Source organism: Macaca thibetana, chromosome 15 (genome assembly GCF_024542745.1).
Source record: "Macaca thibetana thibetana isolate TM-01 chromosome 15, ASM2454274v1, whole genome shotgun sequence".
Taxonomy (NCBI): Eukaryota; Metazoa; Chordata; class Mammalia; order Primates; family Cercopithecidae; genus Macaca; species Macaca thibetana.
The window spans coordinates 29,552,925-29,571,950 of NC_065592.1; the positions used below are offsets into that span (position 1 = coordinate 29,552,925).

General features: G+C 40.4%; 1 protein-coding gene and 1 long non-coding RNA gene across 8 annotated transcripts in view; one reads left to right on the top strand and one right to left on the bottom strand.

Moving 5' to 3' along the window:
• Positions 1-3,706: 3,706 nt before the first annotated feature.
• Positions 3,707-6,163, bottom strand: LOC126937754 (uncharacterized). Its single transcript, XR_007719838.1, has 3 exons — positions 6,066-6,163; positions 5,382-5,597; positions 3,707-4,176 (listed from the first exon to the last, which is right to left on the bottom strand). It is a non-coding gene; the product is annotated as an uncharacterized LOC126937754 (long non-coding RNA).
• A 53-nt stretch (positions 6,164-6,216) lies between these two features.
• The window catches only part of TXNDC8 (thioredoxin domain containing 8), a 34,719-nt gene continuing 21,909 nt past the window's right edge, over positions 6,217-19,026 (top strand). For 3 of the 7 annotated variants that reach the window (XM_050761457.1, XM_050761456.1, XM_050761459.1), the window contains exons 1-4: positions 6,220-6,334; positions 9,815-9,919; positions 15,460-15,519; positions 18,488-18,553. In XM_050761457.1, coding sequence (XP_050617414.1) covers positions 6,311-6,334; positions 9,815-9,919; positions 15,460-15,519; positions 18,488-18,553 — 255 coding nt within the window. In that variant the 5' untranslated portion in view covers positions 6,220-6,310. Of the gene's footprint in view, positions 6,335-9,814; positions 9,920-15,459; positions 15,520-18,487; positions 18,554-19,026 lie in introns of all 7 variants that reach the window. The other 4 variants (XM_050761461.1, XM_050761455.1, XM_050761460.1 and 1 more) reach the window with 2 other exon arrangements.

Genomic DNA, 19,026 nt, shown 5'->3' on the forward strand with positions numbered 1-19,026 from the left:
TGTGAAATTCTTGAAGAAAAAATAAACACTTTAAAATTACTTCCCTCCAGAGCCTTTTCTGCTACTGCTAAGTTTTTTTTATAAGATGGTATAATAACACTAAGCCACATTACTGTGGCACAAGACAGATATGAGATATAGAATTTCGCAGGAATAGACTCTTACACTGATAACACATTATAAGTTCTGTCTACAAGCAATATGCATTTGGGAACCCTCTTTAATAATGCCATCTCTTAGCCTGGCGTGGTGGTGCATGCCTGTAGTTCCAGCTACTCAGGAGGGTGAGGTGGGAGGATGGCTTGAGCCTGGGAGATTGAGGCTGCAGTGATGGGGCAACCTGCATATCAGCACCACTGCACAATGATGGCGCCACTGCACACCAGCATGAGTGACAGAGCAAGACCCTGTCAAATAAAATAAATAAAATAAAAAATAAAATAAACCATCTCACCTTTTTCTATCCTTTCCCAATAGTAGGCTACTCCAATGAGGCAGTTTTCCTGAATTTATCACAGTGACTTTTTTTCTTGCTAAAACATTAAAACTTAATATTCTTTCTTAACGTTCTTGTCCCTATTCCTTGGTTTATGCAAGGACACACTGAGGTTCACTTCCATTTTCATGGAATATGTTCACTGAATCATTTTTTTTTTTAGATGGAGTCTCGCTCTGTTGCCCAGGCTGGAGTGCAATGGCACAATCTCAGCTCACTGCAACCTCCACCTCCTGGGTTCAAGCAATTCTCCTGCCTCAGCCTCCTGAGTAGCTGGGATTCTAGGGGCACGCCACCACACCTGGCTAATTTTTGCATTTTTAGTAGAGACAGGGTTTCCCCATGTTAGTCAGGTTGGTCTTGAGCTCCTGACCTCGTGATCCACCCACCTCGGCCTCCCAAAGTGCACCACCGTGCCCGGCCTGCTGAATCATTTTTCTAAACTGACCCAGCACGTTAACAGCTCCCTTACTCTAAGTGCTTGTTTACTATAGAGAGGCAAGCATTTCCCTGACCTCAGTCTCTGTGTTCCAGATCTTTTCATGCCTAAAGGAAAATCCAAGGACTTTTAAGATCAGAATCTACAAAGTTTTAGATAATGATATACATACTAGTCCTCACTATGATCAATTTCTGCATATCTCACAGCAGCACACAAAGACACAGCCTACAAAAGCCAGAGGCATGAGTTTGCCCCATGCTGGCGCTAATTGCCGTAATACTACATAACTCACTTTTATGGAACATTCTGTCCTTGGCACAGTTTTTGCAAATGTAAATTCATTCACGGCCCTTCATGCACATTGCAGGGGTTGAATGAAGAGTGAGAATGGTCTTTTCTGTGTTGGAATTTTGTTCAGTTCTTGGCCTCGTGGGTTTTTTTTTCTCGACACTTTTCAAGATGGCGCTATCCATGGTATCTATCCCCTCAACTCCTGCTCAATAACCTGGAGCCAGCACTGAGTGCCCTTCAATTAATAGAGCTTTTTCCGGTCCTGTCTCGGAGATCAGCTATTGGCCCAGGGACCTAGCAGAGTTTTGCTTCCTAACAATAAGGGGGAGTCACTGAAGTTTATAAACGTATCAAAGAGCCCCACGTTCATGTTGAGATTCCAAGCATACTTACTAATTTTGTTTTTTGGGATTTTGTTGTTGTTGTTTTGAGACAGGATCTTGTTCTTTCACCCAAGCTGGAGTGCAGTAGTATGACCATGGCCCTCTGTAGCCTCGACCTCCCAAGCTTGAACGATCCTCCCACCTCAGCCTCCTGAGTAGCTGGGACTACAGGCATGCACCACCACACCCAGCTAATTTTTTTTATTTTTTGTGGAGATGGTATCTCGCCTCATTGCCCAGGCTGGTCTCAAACTCCTGGGCTCAAGCAATCTGCCCACCTCTGCTTCCCAAAATCCTGGGATTACAGTCGTGAGCCACTGCGCCCAGCCACTAATTTTGAATAAACATTTTTTTCCTGATAAATAAATCACTTTGTTGTAGTTGACTACTTGGCATTTAGGAAAAGCAGTTAGTGAATTTATCATCAATATCACAAGGCTAATGTTTAGCTGGCACACACAGGAATGATCATAGCAGTTGTTAAATTATTGAAATACATAATGGTTGATAAATAGGTTCTGCCCCCCCACCCTATTCCCACGTCCTACCTCACTGAGACTGACTTAATCTGTTTCCTAGGACACCCTGGCTCTCCCCCAAATCCAGAAACTAAAAGAGTTTATGCTGGCAAAGCAATTAGCTGAGCAGATGCATAGCTGTTGCTCATTCTGACTGATCAGCATCCAAGCCACTCAAATTGTTAAATATTTTGAATCATAATCCTGAGCCATCATGGTGTCAAAGACATGATACACCTGAGCAACATAAACCCATCCAGTGGTTTAAAAAAAAAAAATTCTAGCCCAGCGGTTCTCAAACCTGAGCATGCAGCAGCGTTATCTGGGGAGCTTGTTAAAACTTCACTGTCAGCCCTACCCTCAGAGATTCTGAGTCAGCAGGTACAGGGTGGGGCCTGGGAATTGGCATTTCTCACAGTTCTCAAGTGGTGCTGATGCTGCTGGTACACAGGTCCTCAGAACAGTTCTCTGTTAGAAATTCTGTCTCCAGAACTGTGCTTCTCAAACGTCAATGTTAACAAGAATCACACAGATTATAATTCAATGCATCTGGGGTGGAACTGGAAGTTCTATAGTTCTATTGAGCTCCCAGGTGATGCTAATGTCTATGTATGACCACACAATGAAAGTCCTACTTATGTTTTTTGGTTTTGTTTTGGTTTTGTTTTTGAGACAGAGTGTCACTCTTTCACCTAGGCTAGAGTGCAGTGGTGCGATCTCAACTCATTGAAGCCTCCGCCTCCTGGGTTCAAGTGATTCTCTTGCCTCAGCCTCCTGAGTGGCTGGGATTACAGGTGCGCACCACCATGCCTGGCTAATTTTTGTATTTTTGGTATAATGAGACGGGGTTTCACCATGCTGGTCAGGCTGGTCTCGAACTCCTGACCTCAAGTGATCCACCCACCTCGGCCTCCCAAAGCGTTGGTATTACAGGTGTGAGCCACCGCGCCCAACCCCTAATTATAAGTTCTTTATCCTCTCTGTCTATAATTACTTGTTCACCCTTCTTTCATTTACTTTTTAAACTTTTTTTTTTTTGCTTTGTCTTCTTTTGCTCTTCTTTTCTCCCTTTTCCTCTTACCAGTTTTCTTCTCTTCCTTTCCCTTCTCTTTTTACTTCTTTTCTTTCCAGTCTGTTTTTCTTGTAGATTTTTCAAGATTTAAAATTCCCAACCCATTCTCAGGATTCTCTTCCTGGTTAATTTTTTTGAAAAAACAAAATAAAAACAAAAACAAGCCGGGCGCGGTGGATCACGCCTGTAATCCCAGCACTTTGGGAGGCTGAGGCGGGTGGATCACAAGGTCAGGAGATCAAGACCTTCCTGGCTAACACGGTGAAACCCAGTCTGTGCTAAAAAAAAAAAAAAGTACAAAAAATTAGCCAGGTGTGGTGGCAGGCACCTGTAGTCCCAGCTACTCGGGAGGCTGAGGCAGGAGAATGGCGTGAACCCAGGAGGCGGAGCTTGCAGTGAGCCGAGATCGCACCACTGCACTCCAGCCTGGGCAACAGAGCCAGACTCCACCTCAAAAAAAAAAAAAATGCAACCCTGACTTCTCAAAAAGAGACTCCACCCAGACTGTCTTGGAGCTTCATGAGTCCAACAATGAGGTAAGAAATTAGTCTAGGGAAACAAAGAAGGCAGTCAAGTGCAAAGGGAAAGCCCAGATGGCTCTTTTCTAGAAAATACCATGCCAGGAGCTTCTTTCCAGGACTAGAAACTTGCCATGCTTACTGACTAGCTCTCTCTCCGCAAAACATTAAAAAAGTCAATGAGTGAATTTGGCCATTTTCTGGATTGTAGGAGTGCTTACTCTAGTTGAGAAAAATAAACCTCTGTGAGCCATCAGCTTGTACTCTCCCTGTCCTTGGGCTAGGCAAGCTTCTTAGCAGCAAATTCCACAAAAAAGTCTATAAGCCCTAGCACTGAAAGACAGAGGTACTGACCCAGCCTTGCTTGACTTCCGGAAACCCCAAAGACATGGCCGGAGTTTGTTGGTGTAGTAGCTGTGTCTGAGCGTTCATTATGAACCATCTTCTTTTCAAATGCTGTGGAGAGAAGTTCAAGAAGAGTTAATTTCACAAGGAAAAGGAGAATGGAAATGGTAGATGTCTTCCTGGTGCAGAGAAAAAAGGAATTCCCTCTGAATTCAGACCATCCAGTGCTAAACAGCTTTTTGAGAGACCTACATATTTCAGCTGACCCTGTGTTCCTTCCTACATGAGAAGCAACCTGGGCTGGATTCTAAATTAATTCCAGCTATCATAAGTTATCTAAACTTGTTGTACCTGGACTATCTTACCTGTAGATGGACACCATTACCTTAGCTAACTGGGCACTTACAAGATAACATGTATGAAAATAATGCTTACAATGGAGCTCACGCTTTGAAGCAGTGGTTTTCCAGTGGGGACAATTTTGCCCCTCTGGGAGCCACTTGTGGTTATTACCACTTGGAGGTGCTACTGACATCTAGTGGGTAGAAGTCAGGGATGCTGCTAAACAGCCTACAATGCATAGGACAGCCCCCTATAACAAAGCCTTATTGGCCCAAAGCATCAGGAATGCTGTGGTTAAGAAACCTTGCTTGGAAGATGTTCAGTTTGTGTCAACATCCATTTTTCCTTCTTGAATGAAAATGAGACAAAAGATAGAGGAGAAATAGATGAGGATAAGATCTAAAATATATAAGCATGAATAAAATTTCTGGCTGTGATGGAGGATGCATCCCAATGAAAAAGAGAGAGAGAGAGAATAAGCAATGAACAAAGTCATTGAAAATACTTCAAATACCTTTTTTAATTTTTAAAAAATTTTTGTTAATACATGTATTAGTCTGTTTTCACGTTGCAGATAAAGACATACCCAAGACTGCGTAATTTATAAAGAAAAAGAGGTTTAATAGATTCATAGTTCCATGTGACTGGGGAGGCCTCACAATTCTGGCAGAAGGCAAAAGTCATGTCTTACATGGCAGCAAGCAAGAGAGAATGAGAGTCAAGCAAATGGGGAAACTCCTTATAAAACCATCAGCTCTCATGAGATGCATTCACTACCATGAGAACAGTATGGAGGAACTGCCCCCATTATTCAATTATCTCCCACCGGTCCCTCCCACAACCCTTGGGAATTATGGGAGCTACAATTCAAGATGAGATCTGAGTGGGGACACAGCCAAATCATACCAATACATAATACTTCTACGTATTTATGGGGTACATGTGACATTTTGTTACATGCCTACTTCAAATACCTGTACAGAGGCAGCCATTGTCTCCATCTGACAGTTTTCATGCAACACATGACTCAAGGCCCAGAGCTGGATATATTAAAAAAACAGAAAGAGAGATTTTGCTATTTTTGTTTTATTATAGAATCTACAATTTCTCATTTTCGTTGTTCTTGTTGCTCTGTAGATTTGAGGAACATTGGCCATGGCCATGTTCAGGATTTTTTCTGACATCAGTTTCTGAAAGTGACAAATCATCAGATGCAGGGGTCAGCAAACTGCTGCTGTTTTTTGCACATCCTACTAGCTGAGAATGGCAAAAGAAATGAGGAACATGCAACAAAGACTGTGGGTGGCCCTTAAAGCTAAAATAGTATCTGTTCCTTTAGAGAAAACATTTGCCAACCCTTGATCTAGTGCATAAAAGTGTCATTTCTTTACTCTCTAAATAATTAGAGCAAAATAACAAAGTGAATGGGAATTTATGACTCATTAAATCAAACTTACAGGAAACTAATTATTATAGGGTTAAGACTTTAGTATTTTTCTCAACAGCACAATCGTGTCTTTAAATTCTTAAGTGAAAATCTCATCTATTTAATATTACTCTGCTTACTTCTCATTTGGTGATGGGATGGAAGGATTGGAGATGGGAGAAGAATATGTAGAAATAGGTTACAAAAGATGAAAATAAGACAAACACGTTACTGATTCTGCATATAAGGCCCTCAGTTTTCTGATTCTTGGCTGTCCACAAGTGAACTAGTCATGGCATAAAAGTGAAATAAGATCCAAAGTCTGTCAAAGTTCTGGGTTCTGAGATGACATGTTTAATGATGTCATAGAGAAGTTACCCATGTATTCCGGGCAGGATACTGTAATAAATAGGAGACAGCTACAGTGATCCAACTAAACCAACAGGGGATTTTCATCAGCACTTCCCTGGTGTGATCATGGTGCAGATTATTAACGACATGGTAGGTATTTATTTGGCTTCACTGAATATTTCAAATGTGGCCATCTTGGGAACAGATTTGAAAAACTTTAAGAATGTATTCTTTCTATCCAGTATTCCATCATTGCATTGTAGCAAGGGGAGAGTTTTAAATTCTTGCTCTGTATCTTGTTCCTTGAGGGATGGCACTATCTAGAAAAGCAGCCAAGGGGCAAATTGATAAAGAAGGGCTTTCTTCCTCCTGGACTCTTATTTCCTGCTTGACTTCAGATGAATTCTAGACCAGCTCTTAGTATATCTCATCCTGTATCTGATCCCATGGATCCTACCTCAGTTGTGCCTGGAAAATTCCATGGAAGTAAGGGATCCCACACCTTTTCTCTTATCCTAGGAAAGAGAATAGAAACCCCAGATGTGGACTGGAGTGGGAAAATTGTGACCAATAGTATCAAGAATCCCTTAGGTAGGTACTTTGTAGTGCCACCTTCTACTCATTGCCCAATGTTGCTGTCACAACAAATCTAAATTCATGTACAGGACAGAGATAATTCTTGATTTATAAAGGAGAAAATTGCCTCTAAAAGAGAGGTTCAGGGCTACTTCATTTAAGAGGTAGTGTGGGCATTAGAACCCAGACCTTCTGATGCCTGCCCTCATTACAGGAAGTCAAGAGCTGGAGGAGGGGAGAGGGTTTAGGGCCTGAGCCTCATGTCCACCCGCACCCACAGATTTAGACTTCTGACATTTTCCCCAAAGGTTGCTATACAGATCACAAAAATGACACTGACCAGATTAAGAGAGCACTGCCCTATAACCTTGATATAAGAACATATTTTGAAACATCACACATTTGCTAATGCTTTTGGCACTTATTTTTTTAATGTTCTGGGGATGTCACAGAATAGCCCAGAGCCTTATTCCCTCAGAAGACCTTTCCTTTCCTCTCCAGGGACCTTTTCGGAGGCCCTGCTCTCCATCCTATCTTTATTCAGATGCCACCTTCTCTTTGAGGTTGACCTTGGCCATCCGGACTACAGTTGTAATCCAACCCCCATTCTTCCTTTCTACTTCATTTTCTTTTTGTTTTCTTCATTAGCAATCATCACTAATATACTACATATATTACCTATTGACCTTACAGTAAGCTTCCCATTCTAAAATGTAAACTCCATGGAGACAGAATGCATAGTTTTTGTTTGTTTTCTTTTGTTTGCCACAGTGGTATCCTAGCAGTTTGTGCAGTACCTGGCATAGTATAGGCCTCAATAGGTATGTGTTAAATAAATACCTATACTGTGAGAGTATTTCCTTCAGATAATTTAGTCAAGTTAAGTTCGTGGGTCCAACTAGGCCAGCTCACACCCAAACAACAACTACTGGAAAGTGAAGAGTGCTGGGAGCTTGTAAGGATGGCATCTACCTTATAACTTCAGAAGCAAGTGAGAAATAAAGGCTTGGCATGGCTCTGAAAAGTTAGTTACTCCATCCTAGAGGAATATTGATAAAGAAAGAGAGTGCATCTTCTTTGAGTCATCTCTTCTACCTGATTGAAACTAAACAAAGTAGCCACGTAATTGTCCAGGCTATCATAGAGCAGGTATGTTGTATTAGTCTATTTGCATACTGCTATGAAGAAATGCCCAAGACTTGGTAATTTATAAAGAAAAAGAGATCTAATGAACTCACAGTTCCACATGGCTGGGAAGGCCTCACAGTCATGGCAAAGGCAAAGGAGGAGCAAAGGCATGTCTTACATGGTGGCAGGCAAGAGAGTGTGTGCAGGGGAAACTGCCCTTTATAAAACTGTCAGATCTTTTGAGACTTACTCACTGTCACAAGAACAGCATGGGAAAAACCTGCCCCATGATTCAATTACCTCCCACCAGGTCCCTCCCATGCAATGTGGGGATTATGGGAGCTACAGTTTAAGGTGAGATTTGGATGGAGACACAGCCAAACCGTATCACATGTCATTTGTATGGATTAAACCCATCCATAGTGGGAATAGGCCTTGCTTGGCTTAATCCAATTAACAATCCCATCCCCCTCCTCTCAATGTTTGGTCCGGGAATAAGCACACAGTGCAATTAGGGCCAATGAAAGGGAGAATAAGTTCTAATTCTATGATGAACTCAGGAGTGGATTTTCTGTAGTGGTTAAGGAAATAGGAACTGGGGTCAGGCTGCCTAGGATACCAATGCCAACTACACCACTCACCAGCTAATTGATCAGATAAAGTTAGTGAACTTCAGTTTTCTCATTTGTAAAATGGAGATAATAATAGTATACACATCATAGTGTTGTTGTAAAGATTATGGTAGAGAATATAGGGCACAGAGTAAATTACTTACAATTGTTGCAATTCCAGTGAGAAAAGAAAAAATCTTGAACAGAGTACTATATATTGGCAAATCATTCATTCTTCAAGAAGACACTCAGGCTGGGCAAGGTGGCTTACACCTATTATCCCAGCACTTTGGGAGACTGAGGTGGGAGGATGGCTTGAGTCCAGGAGGCAGAGGCTGCAGTAAGCTGAGATCGCACCACAACACCCTAGCCTGGACGAAGAGCCAGACCCTGTCTCCAAAAAATAAAATTAAATTAAATTAAAGAAAACACTCCATGAGCATTTACTCGATGAGTACTCTATAAGCACTTATGTGTCAGTTAGGGATCATGGGAGGGTACAGGAATGAATCAAGATTAAGTCCTGTAAGGACTTGGGGAGATCAATCATGCATGAAATAACTAGTGTAGGACCAGTCACTTCTCATAAAGCAAGCAAATATAGATGCAGTCATCTGAGTCCCAGGAAGGGAAACCTTGATTTACTTAGATGATACAAACAGTTGATGGGAAATTCACTTGACATTCAGCCAGAAGCATGTCAAATCCCTAAATGTATAGTTTTAGCCGTAGCTGTAATACTGATCACTTCCCCCCAAAAAACAAGAACTGAATCAAGGTGTGAGATTAGTTCGTCTCCTTTGAAAGTTCACTAGTTATGCATGTTTAGGCCCTTGTTTAATAAAAATCTAGTACTATAGATATCCACCCTGAACAGCAATTAACCGCCACCCTCCAGCCCCCATCCCTCCCTGGCCAACCTGTTTCTCCTCAGAGGTAACCACCGTTATCAACTTCCATTACCAACCTTTTTGGTGCATAGACTTCCATGATTTATATGTACTTACAAAGAGAAATATATTTGACATGAGGGACATTTAGAGAAGGTGGGGTCAGCTGGAGAACAATGGCATGGGATACATGGTTAAGGTTTTTAAGAACTGACATGGCCAGATATGGTGGCTCACACCTGTAATCCCAGCACTTTGGGAAGCTGAGGCAGGAGGATCACTTGGGCCCAGGAGTTTGAGACCAGCCTGGGCAACATAGTGATACCCTGGCTCTAAAAAAACCAAAAACAAAAGCAAAACTAACCTGTCATCTTATTCTCTACAAAATGTCATGAGACATTTCCTCATTTATTTTCTGGTTTCAGAATGAATTTAAAACATTTCTGACAGCTGCCGGACACAAACTCGCAGTGGTTGAATTTTCTTCAAAATGGTGTGGTCCCTGCAAAAGGATGGTACCTGTTTTCCATGTAAGTACAACCAGTACCTATCTCATAGTTTTAGAAGAAATTTAAAGTTCCAGAATATTTTTCCCAGTAATTCTTAAAAGTTTGGCACTTATGAGCCACTATGGAGACATAGTTTTTTGAAGCACCCTGATTAACTTGAAGATAATCTACTGAGATCTAATTAGATAATGAGTGTACACACCAGAAAATTAATACTACTTGTCCACGGGTAATTCTGCAAGGAACATCCCAAGATGTGCAAAGGAGTCCAGTTGTACAAATTAATGGATTCTTCATATTATAGCAATGACATTTTACCAAAGTTTCAGGAGTTCAGAACTTTCAAACACTGGATTAGAATACAGATAAATACAATATTTGTTTTTAAATATAACATAAAAGAATAAATTTTTCCCAGTTCTTCAACCTTATTATCAGAACAAACCATATGTCTTTATGTTATTTATCCTACAGCTTTATTGATGTATAATTGTTAAATATCTTTATTGAGGTATAATTGTTAAATAAACAAAATCTGTTTATTTAATGTATACAACTGATGTCGGGACATATGTATACACCCATGATATTATTACCACAATCAAAATCCATCACCTCCAAATGAAATCTTGTGTACATTTGCTTTTGTGTGTGTGCGTGTATGTGTGATAAGAACACTTAACATGAAATCTATACTAAATTTTTAAGTGTGCAACTCCCTCATGTTAACTATAAGCACTATGTTGTATATTACAGTGGCCCCCAACTTTTTGACACCAGGGACCAGTTTTGTGGAAGACAATTTGCATGGACTACGGGTTAGGGTAGAGGTGCGGGGATGGTTTCAGGAAGAAACTGTTCCACCTCAGATCATCAGGTATTAGATTCTCGTAAGTAGTGCAACCTCGCTCCCTCACATGTGCAGTTCACAATACGGTTCTTGCTCCTATGAGGATCTAATTCCACGCTGATCTGACAGGAGGCAGAGCTCAGGCAGTAATGATCACTCACCCACCACTCACCTCCTGCTGTGCAACCTGGTTCCTAACAGGCCATAGACCAGCCCTGGGACTGAGGATCCCTGGTTATATCAGATCTCTAGAACTTATCGTCCTGTGCAATTGTATCTTTATACCCATTAAACAACTCTTTCACTCCTTCCCTGTTCCCTGGCATCCACCATTATATTTTCTGCTTCTGTAAGTTGACTATATTTTACATACTTCATAAACATTGAATCATGCAGTATTTATTCTATGGTGACTCACTCGTTTCACTTAGCATGATGTCCTCCAAGTCCACACGTGTTGTTGCAATGAGGCAAATAATACGCCTTGCATGTTCCTTTCTTGTCCTTGATTTACTTTGTAAAATATTCTACTGAGTTGTACTCATATATTTATATTCAAGTCTTTTTTCCACATACATATTGGTTCATGTTTTTATGGTCTCCAAATGAATCTTTTACTATCTATACCATATTTTATCTGGTTAATTTCTGTAACATCCTACTTAACAGTTTTTAACATTTTATTTATTTATTTTTGGTATAACATATTGCAGAAAGAATCTCAGGGCACTTTTTTCATTTTTCCTTATTGTATACAACTTTACATGTTTTTATGGTCAATTTTGTGAAGTTTATTCCTTCAAATATAATGAATATTCTACACAGCTGAAAATACTCTGGTTTATTTTCAGCAAGGTTTCTAACATTTCAACTTTTTTTAATCCACCTGAGCCTCAGTCACGGCCTGAGTTAATTTTAACCACAGTCACAATCTTTGATATTTAATTTAAAATGAACTTATATTCCAATAGAGAAACTGGTTACATAACATCACAACATCCTTTCTCTGCCTAAAATTCTTAGAATATCCAGAAGGGAGGCCAGCCATGGTGGTTGATGCCTGTAATCCTAGCACTTTGGGAGGACAAAGAGGGAGGATTGCTTGGGGCCGGGAGTTTCAGACCACCCTGGCCAACATAGTGAAACTCTGTCTGTATTCAAAAATAAAAAATAAAGAATATCCTGAGGGAACATTTTAGTTTCTGACTGGCCCTACCATGCTGACACTGAAGACTTAGGAAAGAGGATCTCCTTGACTTTGCCACAGGATAGCTAGCGTTCAGTTTCAGAAATATAAATGTACTACATACTCACAGGCCACAGAGTCAAAGCTGATGCAATTCCAATAACCAATAAGAGGCATTGTCATGAAATAAAATGAAATCTATGTCTTGGTAACCTCTGCCTCCCTCATATCTTCAGGCCGTAACAGCTTGGCTTTTGCTACATCCAGGCTCTGCAGCCCCTCCTATGCCCATTCTAACTTAATAGATATAGTTAGTCCCTTTGTTTAAAAAAAAAAAAAACTCAAATTATCCTAATTTGATTGTGCCATCCGTTTTCTGCAGGAATCCAGGCTAATGCAAATACAGTTTTTAAATTTTGGTGCTCCACTCTGTGAAATATTTCAGGTGTTTAAAAGGATTAAGTAGATCCATGTAAATATGTAATCATCTCCAGGACAACATATTATTAAGTAAAAAGAGCACAGTATAAGCAGTGTATAGAGTATGGCCCCATTTACATAAAACAGACACATATATGTACATATAAGTATATTTGTGAGTATATAACCATATGTATATACACATATACATATATAATTTATATATGCAAACAAATGAGAAGCAGAAAGATGCACATCAAACAAGTTTTTTTTCTGTGAAAAGGAGTGGAAATTGTTGGAAGATTGTGAATGGGAGAGTTTCATATTTTGCTTTATTTTTCTTGTAATGTTTGAACTTTTGCAAGAGAAGACATTCCTGTATTATATGTGTAATTTTCTTTTAACTCATATTATATGAGGGGGTTGGAGGAAGGCTTCACTTACCCTAGATCAGGGATCCCCAGCCCCCAAGCCATGGACCAGTACCGCTCCACAGGTCCGTGGCCTATTCAGAACTGGCCACACAGCAGGAGGTGAGCGGCCAGCGAGTAAGCATTACCTCCTGAGCTCCACCTCCTATTATATTAGCAGCAGCATTACATTTTCATAGGAGTACAAACCCTATTGTGAACTGCACATGCGAGGGATCTAGGTTGCACACTCCTTATGAGAATCGAATACCTGATGATCTGAGGTGGAACAGTTTCATCCTGAAACCATCCCTCCACCCCCAGTCTGTGGGGGAAAAAAAGTCTTCCATGAAACTAGTCCCTGGTATCAAAAAGGTTAGATGACTGTATCAGTTAGAGATCAAAGCAAGAAACATAAACCACATTAGAACCAAATTAGAAAAAGATTTTAATACAAGGAATTAAATGCTCATAAAATCATCAGAGACTGAGTGAATGCGTTTGGGACAGAAACTCCATGAACCAGTCTTCAGAACACCACAGACCCACCTGTGGAGATTCTAACTTTGCCATCATCAGAAGTCACGGGAAATGGGAGGCCATGATTGGGAGTTAAAAAGCCACCAACAGAGCAGCGGTCAGAGAGTCAGAAGCAGGATTAGGCAGCTACTACAGCCACCATGGCCTCTGGACATCTAAGAAGTTGATGTCTGAACCCTGAGTCTGGCTGCTACCACTGCTTGCCTCTAGCACAACCAGTACCCACAACTTTGCTTTCCACCAAAAAATAAGAAGAAAATAGCTTCTGTCTCATTCTGCCTTTCAAATTTCACTGGCATGCATCTAACTGGTAAAATGAAATTTGCATCCAGAACTCTAGCTGCAAGGGAGGCAAAGAAATCTTCACCACTTTTCCCTTCCAGGTTTTCCAGGATGGTAAAATGGAAGTTAGTTAGCAAAACCATTATTCAAGAGAGGGAAAGAGTTCAAGACATTTTCAGACACACAAAAACTAAAAGTTTACTAGCCACAGAATCTCTCTGAAGAAATTGCTAATGGATGTATTACAACAAGAAAAAAACCAGTGACTCATAAGAAAATGTGGGTTTTAAGAAGTGATTTAAATCATGCAAGAGCAGGGGTCAACAAACTTTTCCTGTAAAGGACAAGACGGAAAATCTTTTCAGCTTTGCAGGCCATGTGATCTCTGTCACAACTATTCAACTTTGCTGCTGTAGTGCAAAATCCAATGACAACACAAAAACAGATGGGCAACTAGTTCCAATAAAACTTTATTTAAAAGAACAGGTGGAGGGCTAGATTTGGTCCACAGGGCATAGTTTGCGGATCCTGGGCTAAGAGGACCACTAGGCATAAATCCCTGAAAAGAACATTTCTGGAAAAGGAGAGGCTATAATTTTATTGAGAAATTGTATGGTGTGATTGGGGGAAGGCAATATGTAGTCTGAGAGGCTTACATATAGTGTGCAATGGAAGTGGCAAAACACGAGCATGAAAAAGGAAGCTGAGGCCAGATCAAGTAGGATCTTGTGTTATAACTCAACAAACTGCTGTGGAGAGTCAAATAGGACAATTTTAAGGAGGATTTTGCCACAATCAAATGTGGCGTTTAGAAAATATTTTTGGAGGTTGCACAAGAATAGGTTGGAAAGTCTAAAAGCAGGAAACCCAGGGTGAATGTCAGTAATGATAGGTTTTTCCAAAGCTAGAGCCGTGGCTTTTAGAGAAAAAGGAAAGATCAAATTCAGGAAACACATTTTAGAGTTAGATCAACAGAAATAAGTGACTAGAAATTCATGAGCTATGATTTTAAGCAAACAATTCAAGATGCCATCAAGTGTCCTTAAGGTATGAACACAGCTGTCTGAAAAGACACCCAGGAGCTGACATTTATGGGCCACTGTTGTCACTGCTGCTGCTGTGGCTGCTGCCACTTCCTCTTCCCCTAGACCCACTACCAGCATCATGGTCGCCACCACTGCCAAAGACGATTCCAGAACAAAACAGAAGTAGAAGGGAGTTACTTCTTCCCTCCTCCCCTTCCATTTCCTGCAAATACTTCCCATTGGAAAAACTTAATTGGAAGTCAGCCAGCAATAGAACCTGGAAAATCTAGTTTCCACACATAGTAGAGCACAGAGAGACGGCAACAGGGGTGGAGGGAAATTAGGCCAATGGTCAGCATTAAAATGTTAACATCACTTCAAGCAGAACAGCCTTCTACCACCAGTAGCACCAGCACCTCTCAAAATGCCAGGCAAGAGAAAGTAGAGTTTGGCTCAGAGAGCTATATCTCAAAGATCACTGAAGACAGACTCCCCGGACAGCTCTCCCAGGAGAAAGCCACTCTACTATCCCTTCCGGCACCCCACAAGGTAAGTCTGGACCGACCACACACATTCTGTTATTTCTTTGCCAACCTTGAAACTCTAATCTTCAGTTTGGTTCTTTGACTCTGCTTCTGCCACTGGTCCTTACATCATCTGACCTTGGCATCATCTGGTATTTGACTTGATGCTTCAGGCTCTAGGCTGTAGCGAAATGTCAGAATGATGCTTAGTCCTCTTTAACAGCTTTTTTGTTCATTTCTTCATTTCTACTGAAAAGACACTTCCATTGTATATTTTAATATTAACATCAAACTAATGGGAAATATTTATTTTTTATTTTGAAGGCAATGTCTGTGAAATACCAAAATGTATTTTTTGCTAATGTGGATGTGAACAATTCTCCGGTAAGAATCTTAAATCTTCCATGCACATACTCAAAATCCAAACGCATTGTAATGAATAGCACTGTCTCAGTAATTATTAATACATGATCAATTTAAAATCAAGTAGAATTTCACATTTTTTCTGATAAGCTACAGTAAACTTCCTCATTACACTTGCATGTTTTGTATTACTTAAAAGAAAAAAAAAAATTAGCAAAAAGCGGTGAGCTCTCCTGATACCCCTCTCCCCCTCTTATGCTGTGGCAGGCCTCACTAATCAATCCCAGCTTTCTTCACCACTTGCTCTGGGCTCTGCCGCAGAATCCTCCTCAGCAGAGTTGCTCTAGGGAGACAATAGAAATCTGGTAAAGTTGAGCTCGAGGTGAAAGATGGTTTTCATCCCTGTGATGGATTGTTCATCAATTTCTTTTTTGGGGGGGTGGGGTGTTGGGGGACGGAGTTTCACTCTTGTTGCCCAGGCTGGAGTGCAATGGCTCGATCTTGGCTCACCATAACCTCTGCCTACTGGGTTCAAGCAATTCTCCTGCCTCAGCCTCCCGAGTAGCTGGGATTACAGGCATGTGCCACCACACCCAGCTAATTTTGTATTTTTAGTAGAGATGGGGTTTCCCCATGTTGGTCAGGCTGGTCTTGAACTCCCAACCTCAGGTGATTACCGGTGTGAACCACCACATCTGGCCTTGTTAATCAATTTCTAAAACCTAACTCAGTGCCTTACAGACATCTTAATATATTTTGTTTTTCTCTTGCTATATCTTATGCTTTTTGTGTTTTTTTTTGTTTGTTTGTTTGTTTGAAGCATCAAAAGAAATTCCCAGAAATCCCTTCTTCTTGTATCTGGAGACATCCTTCCTCATCCCATCCCCCCAAAAAATAATCAACCCTATGACCTCAAAGTGTATCTTATTAATACACACAATGTCTCTACAAAATTATTATTTTTAACATGTTAATTTATAATGATGAAAGATACCAACAGATGGCCTATCCACATGTTAGAATGCATTTGAGCTTTAGAATGAAAAAAGTGATATCTACCATTCTGCCCTTTAATGATTTTGTGACCCACTGTAGTTCAACCTGCATAAACTTCAGTTTCTTCATTTGTAAAACAGGATAATAATACTTAACCGAAGATAAAATGATATAAAATACATTAAATAAATGACATGGTGCCCAGAGCATAATAGAAGTTCCCTTTCTCCATTTCCTTCAAGCTTCATTAAAGTGTGAGTGTTTAATTGCCCTTTAGGATGAACCATAACCTATAAATTCAGAATACGCAGCTAGGATGACTATCTCTTTACCTTTTCTATATTCACAGAGTTGTGCAATCATCACTACAATCAATTTTAGAACAATTTCATCACTCCAAGAAGAAACACTGTACCCTTTAGTAGTTATACCAAATTCCCTCCATCCCCCACTCCCAAATCCTAGGCAACCATAAATCCACAGTAAGCAAAACAGATTTGCTATTCTGAACATTTCCTATGAAGGGAATCATAGAATATGTGGTCTTTAATCACTGGCTGCTTTCACTGCATACATTTTCAAGGTGCATTCATGTTATTGAATATATCAGTACTTTGGCCAGGCACAGTGGCTCACATCTGTAATTTCAGCACTTTGGGAGGCCCAGATTGGTGGATCGCTTGAGGCCAGGAGTTCAAGACCAGCCTGGCCAATGTAGCGAACCCCCATCTCTATTAAAAATACAAAAATTGGCCGGTCGTGATGATGCATGCCTGTAATCCCAGCTACTTGGGAGGCTGAGGCAGGAGAATCGCTTGAACCCGGGAGGCAGAGGTTGCAGTGAGCCCAGATCGTGCCATTGCACTCCAGCCAGAGCAACAAGAGCAAAACTCCATCCCCCCCCAAAAAAATGGTATAAACATTAGTGTACAAATTTTTGTGTAAACAAAATTTCCATTTCCCTTGGGTTTATATCCAGGATTAGAATTTTGTGGTAATATGGTAACTCTGTGTTTAACTTTCTGAGGAACTGACAAACTGTTTTCTAAAGCAGTTGCACCATTTTACATTCTCATCAGCAATGTATGGGAGCTCTGATTTTTCCACATCCTTGCCAAGTTGTATTATTGTCTGGCTTTTTGATTAGAGCTCATTGTCTTTTAAGGTAAAACAAAATGCATAATTGTCTAATGGTAATTTATGTATCAGTTGTTATCATTGTGTGGTCATGAAAAATTATAATACAGTGTGTGTTCAGGTGTGTGTGCGTGTGTGTGTGTGCGCGCGCACGTGCTGTGAGTACCAGGGCAAGAGATTTAATGCCAATAAAATGATTGGTATATTAGAGAGAGATGTCCAGTTCTGTTGATCCTGTGGGTGACTAATTTTCTTTTGACTCCTAAACAAGAAAAACAAAAACTAACATTTGAAAGTAGTTTGGAATAGATTAAAACAATTGGGATTCTGGCATATTTTATCATATTTTGGCTCCAAATCTTTCACAAAGATGGGCAGTGAAGGACTTAAAAGAAAGACATGTATAAGCCTTACTTAAAATGCTAGATCAGGATGCATTCCACATTTCAAGTAGAGTTATAAAGATTTGTTTACTCTTTTCTATTTTTGCAATAAGCTCTTCTGATATTGAGTTCCACTGGGGCCCCTCTGTACTCTTTCACAAGGTCCTTCAAATGCACCTCATTTTGTTATTAAGCATCTATTCTGTTGTGGCCTCCATCTCTTACCCACCTTCCGGTTCTATGGGATGAAAAAGCCCAGGAATGCTGTAACAACCATTTTCTATCAATCATTTCATGTCAATCATTGTGACATTCCTGGAGGAATGTTAGAAAGTTCACAGCAGTAGAGTCTGTAAAGTGTCAGGTGTCCTTGGAATTTTAGACATGCCTCCTGAGAAGTTACCAAATAACATGCTTGGTACAGGGAGAGGACAGAAATACCGTAACTTCATGCCATTTCTTTGCTTTCCCAGGAGCTCGCTGAAACTTGTCACATCAAAACAATACCCACATTTCAGATGTTCAAGAAAAGCCAGAAGGTATGTTTCCATGGTAACCAGCAGGGTTGAGTTAGATTATAGAACCATCAGAACCCCTCAAAAAAAGCCTGGCTATCCTAGGTGGATGAAATAACTACATTTATTTTTAATGCTTAGCAATATAATTATTTGCATATAAGTATGTTGTACTTTACATACAACAACTTTACATACAACTTTACAAAGGGTTAAAACATGTATGACTTATTAATAAATCTCCCCATTCAGACCATCTGAGGTATCCAAGTCCATAAGTATTTTCCCACTGCTATCTCTACACTGGGGCAAAACTATCAAGAAAGACTCTTTCAGAGAAAGACATTCTGAAATTCTCACACAAATGTATACAAGTTGTAAACAACATTTGAGAAAATGCTAACCAAAAGCTATCACAAAGCAATATTGCCCAGTGATTGAGCACACAGGCTCGGGATTCAGGTTCCCATGGTTCACATACTGCTTCTAGCACTTCC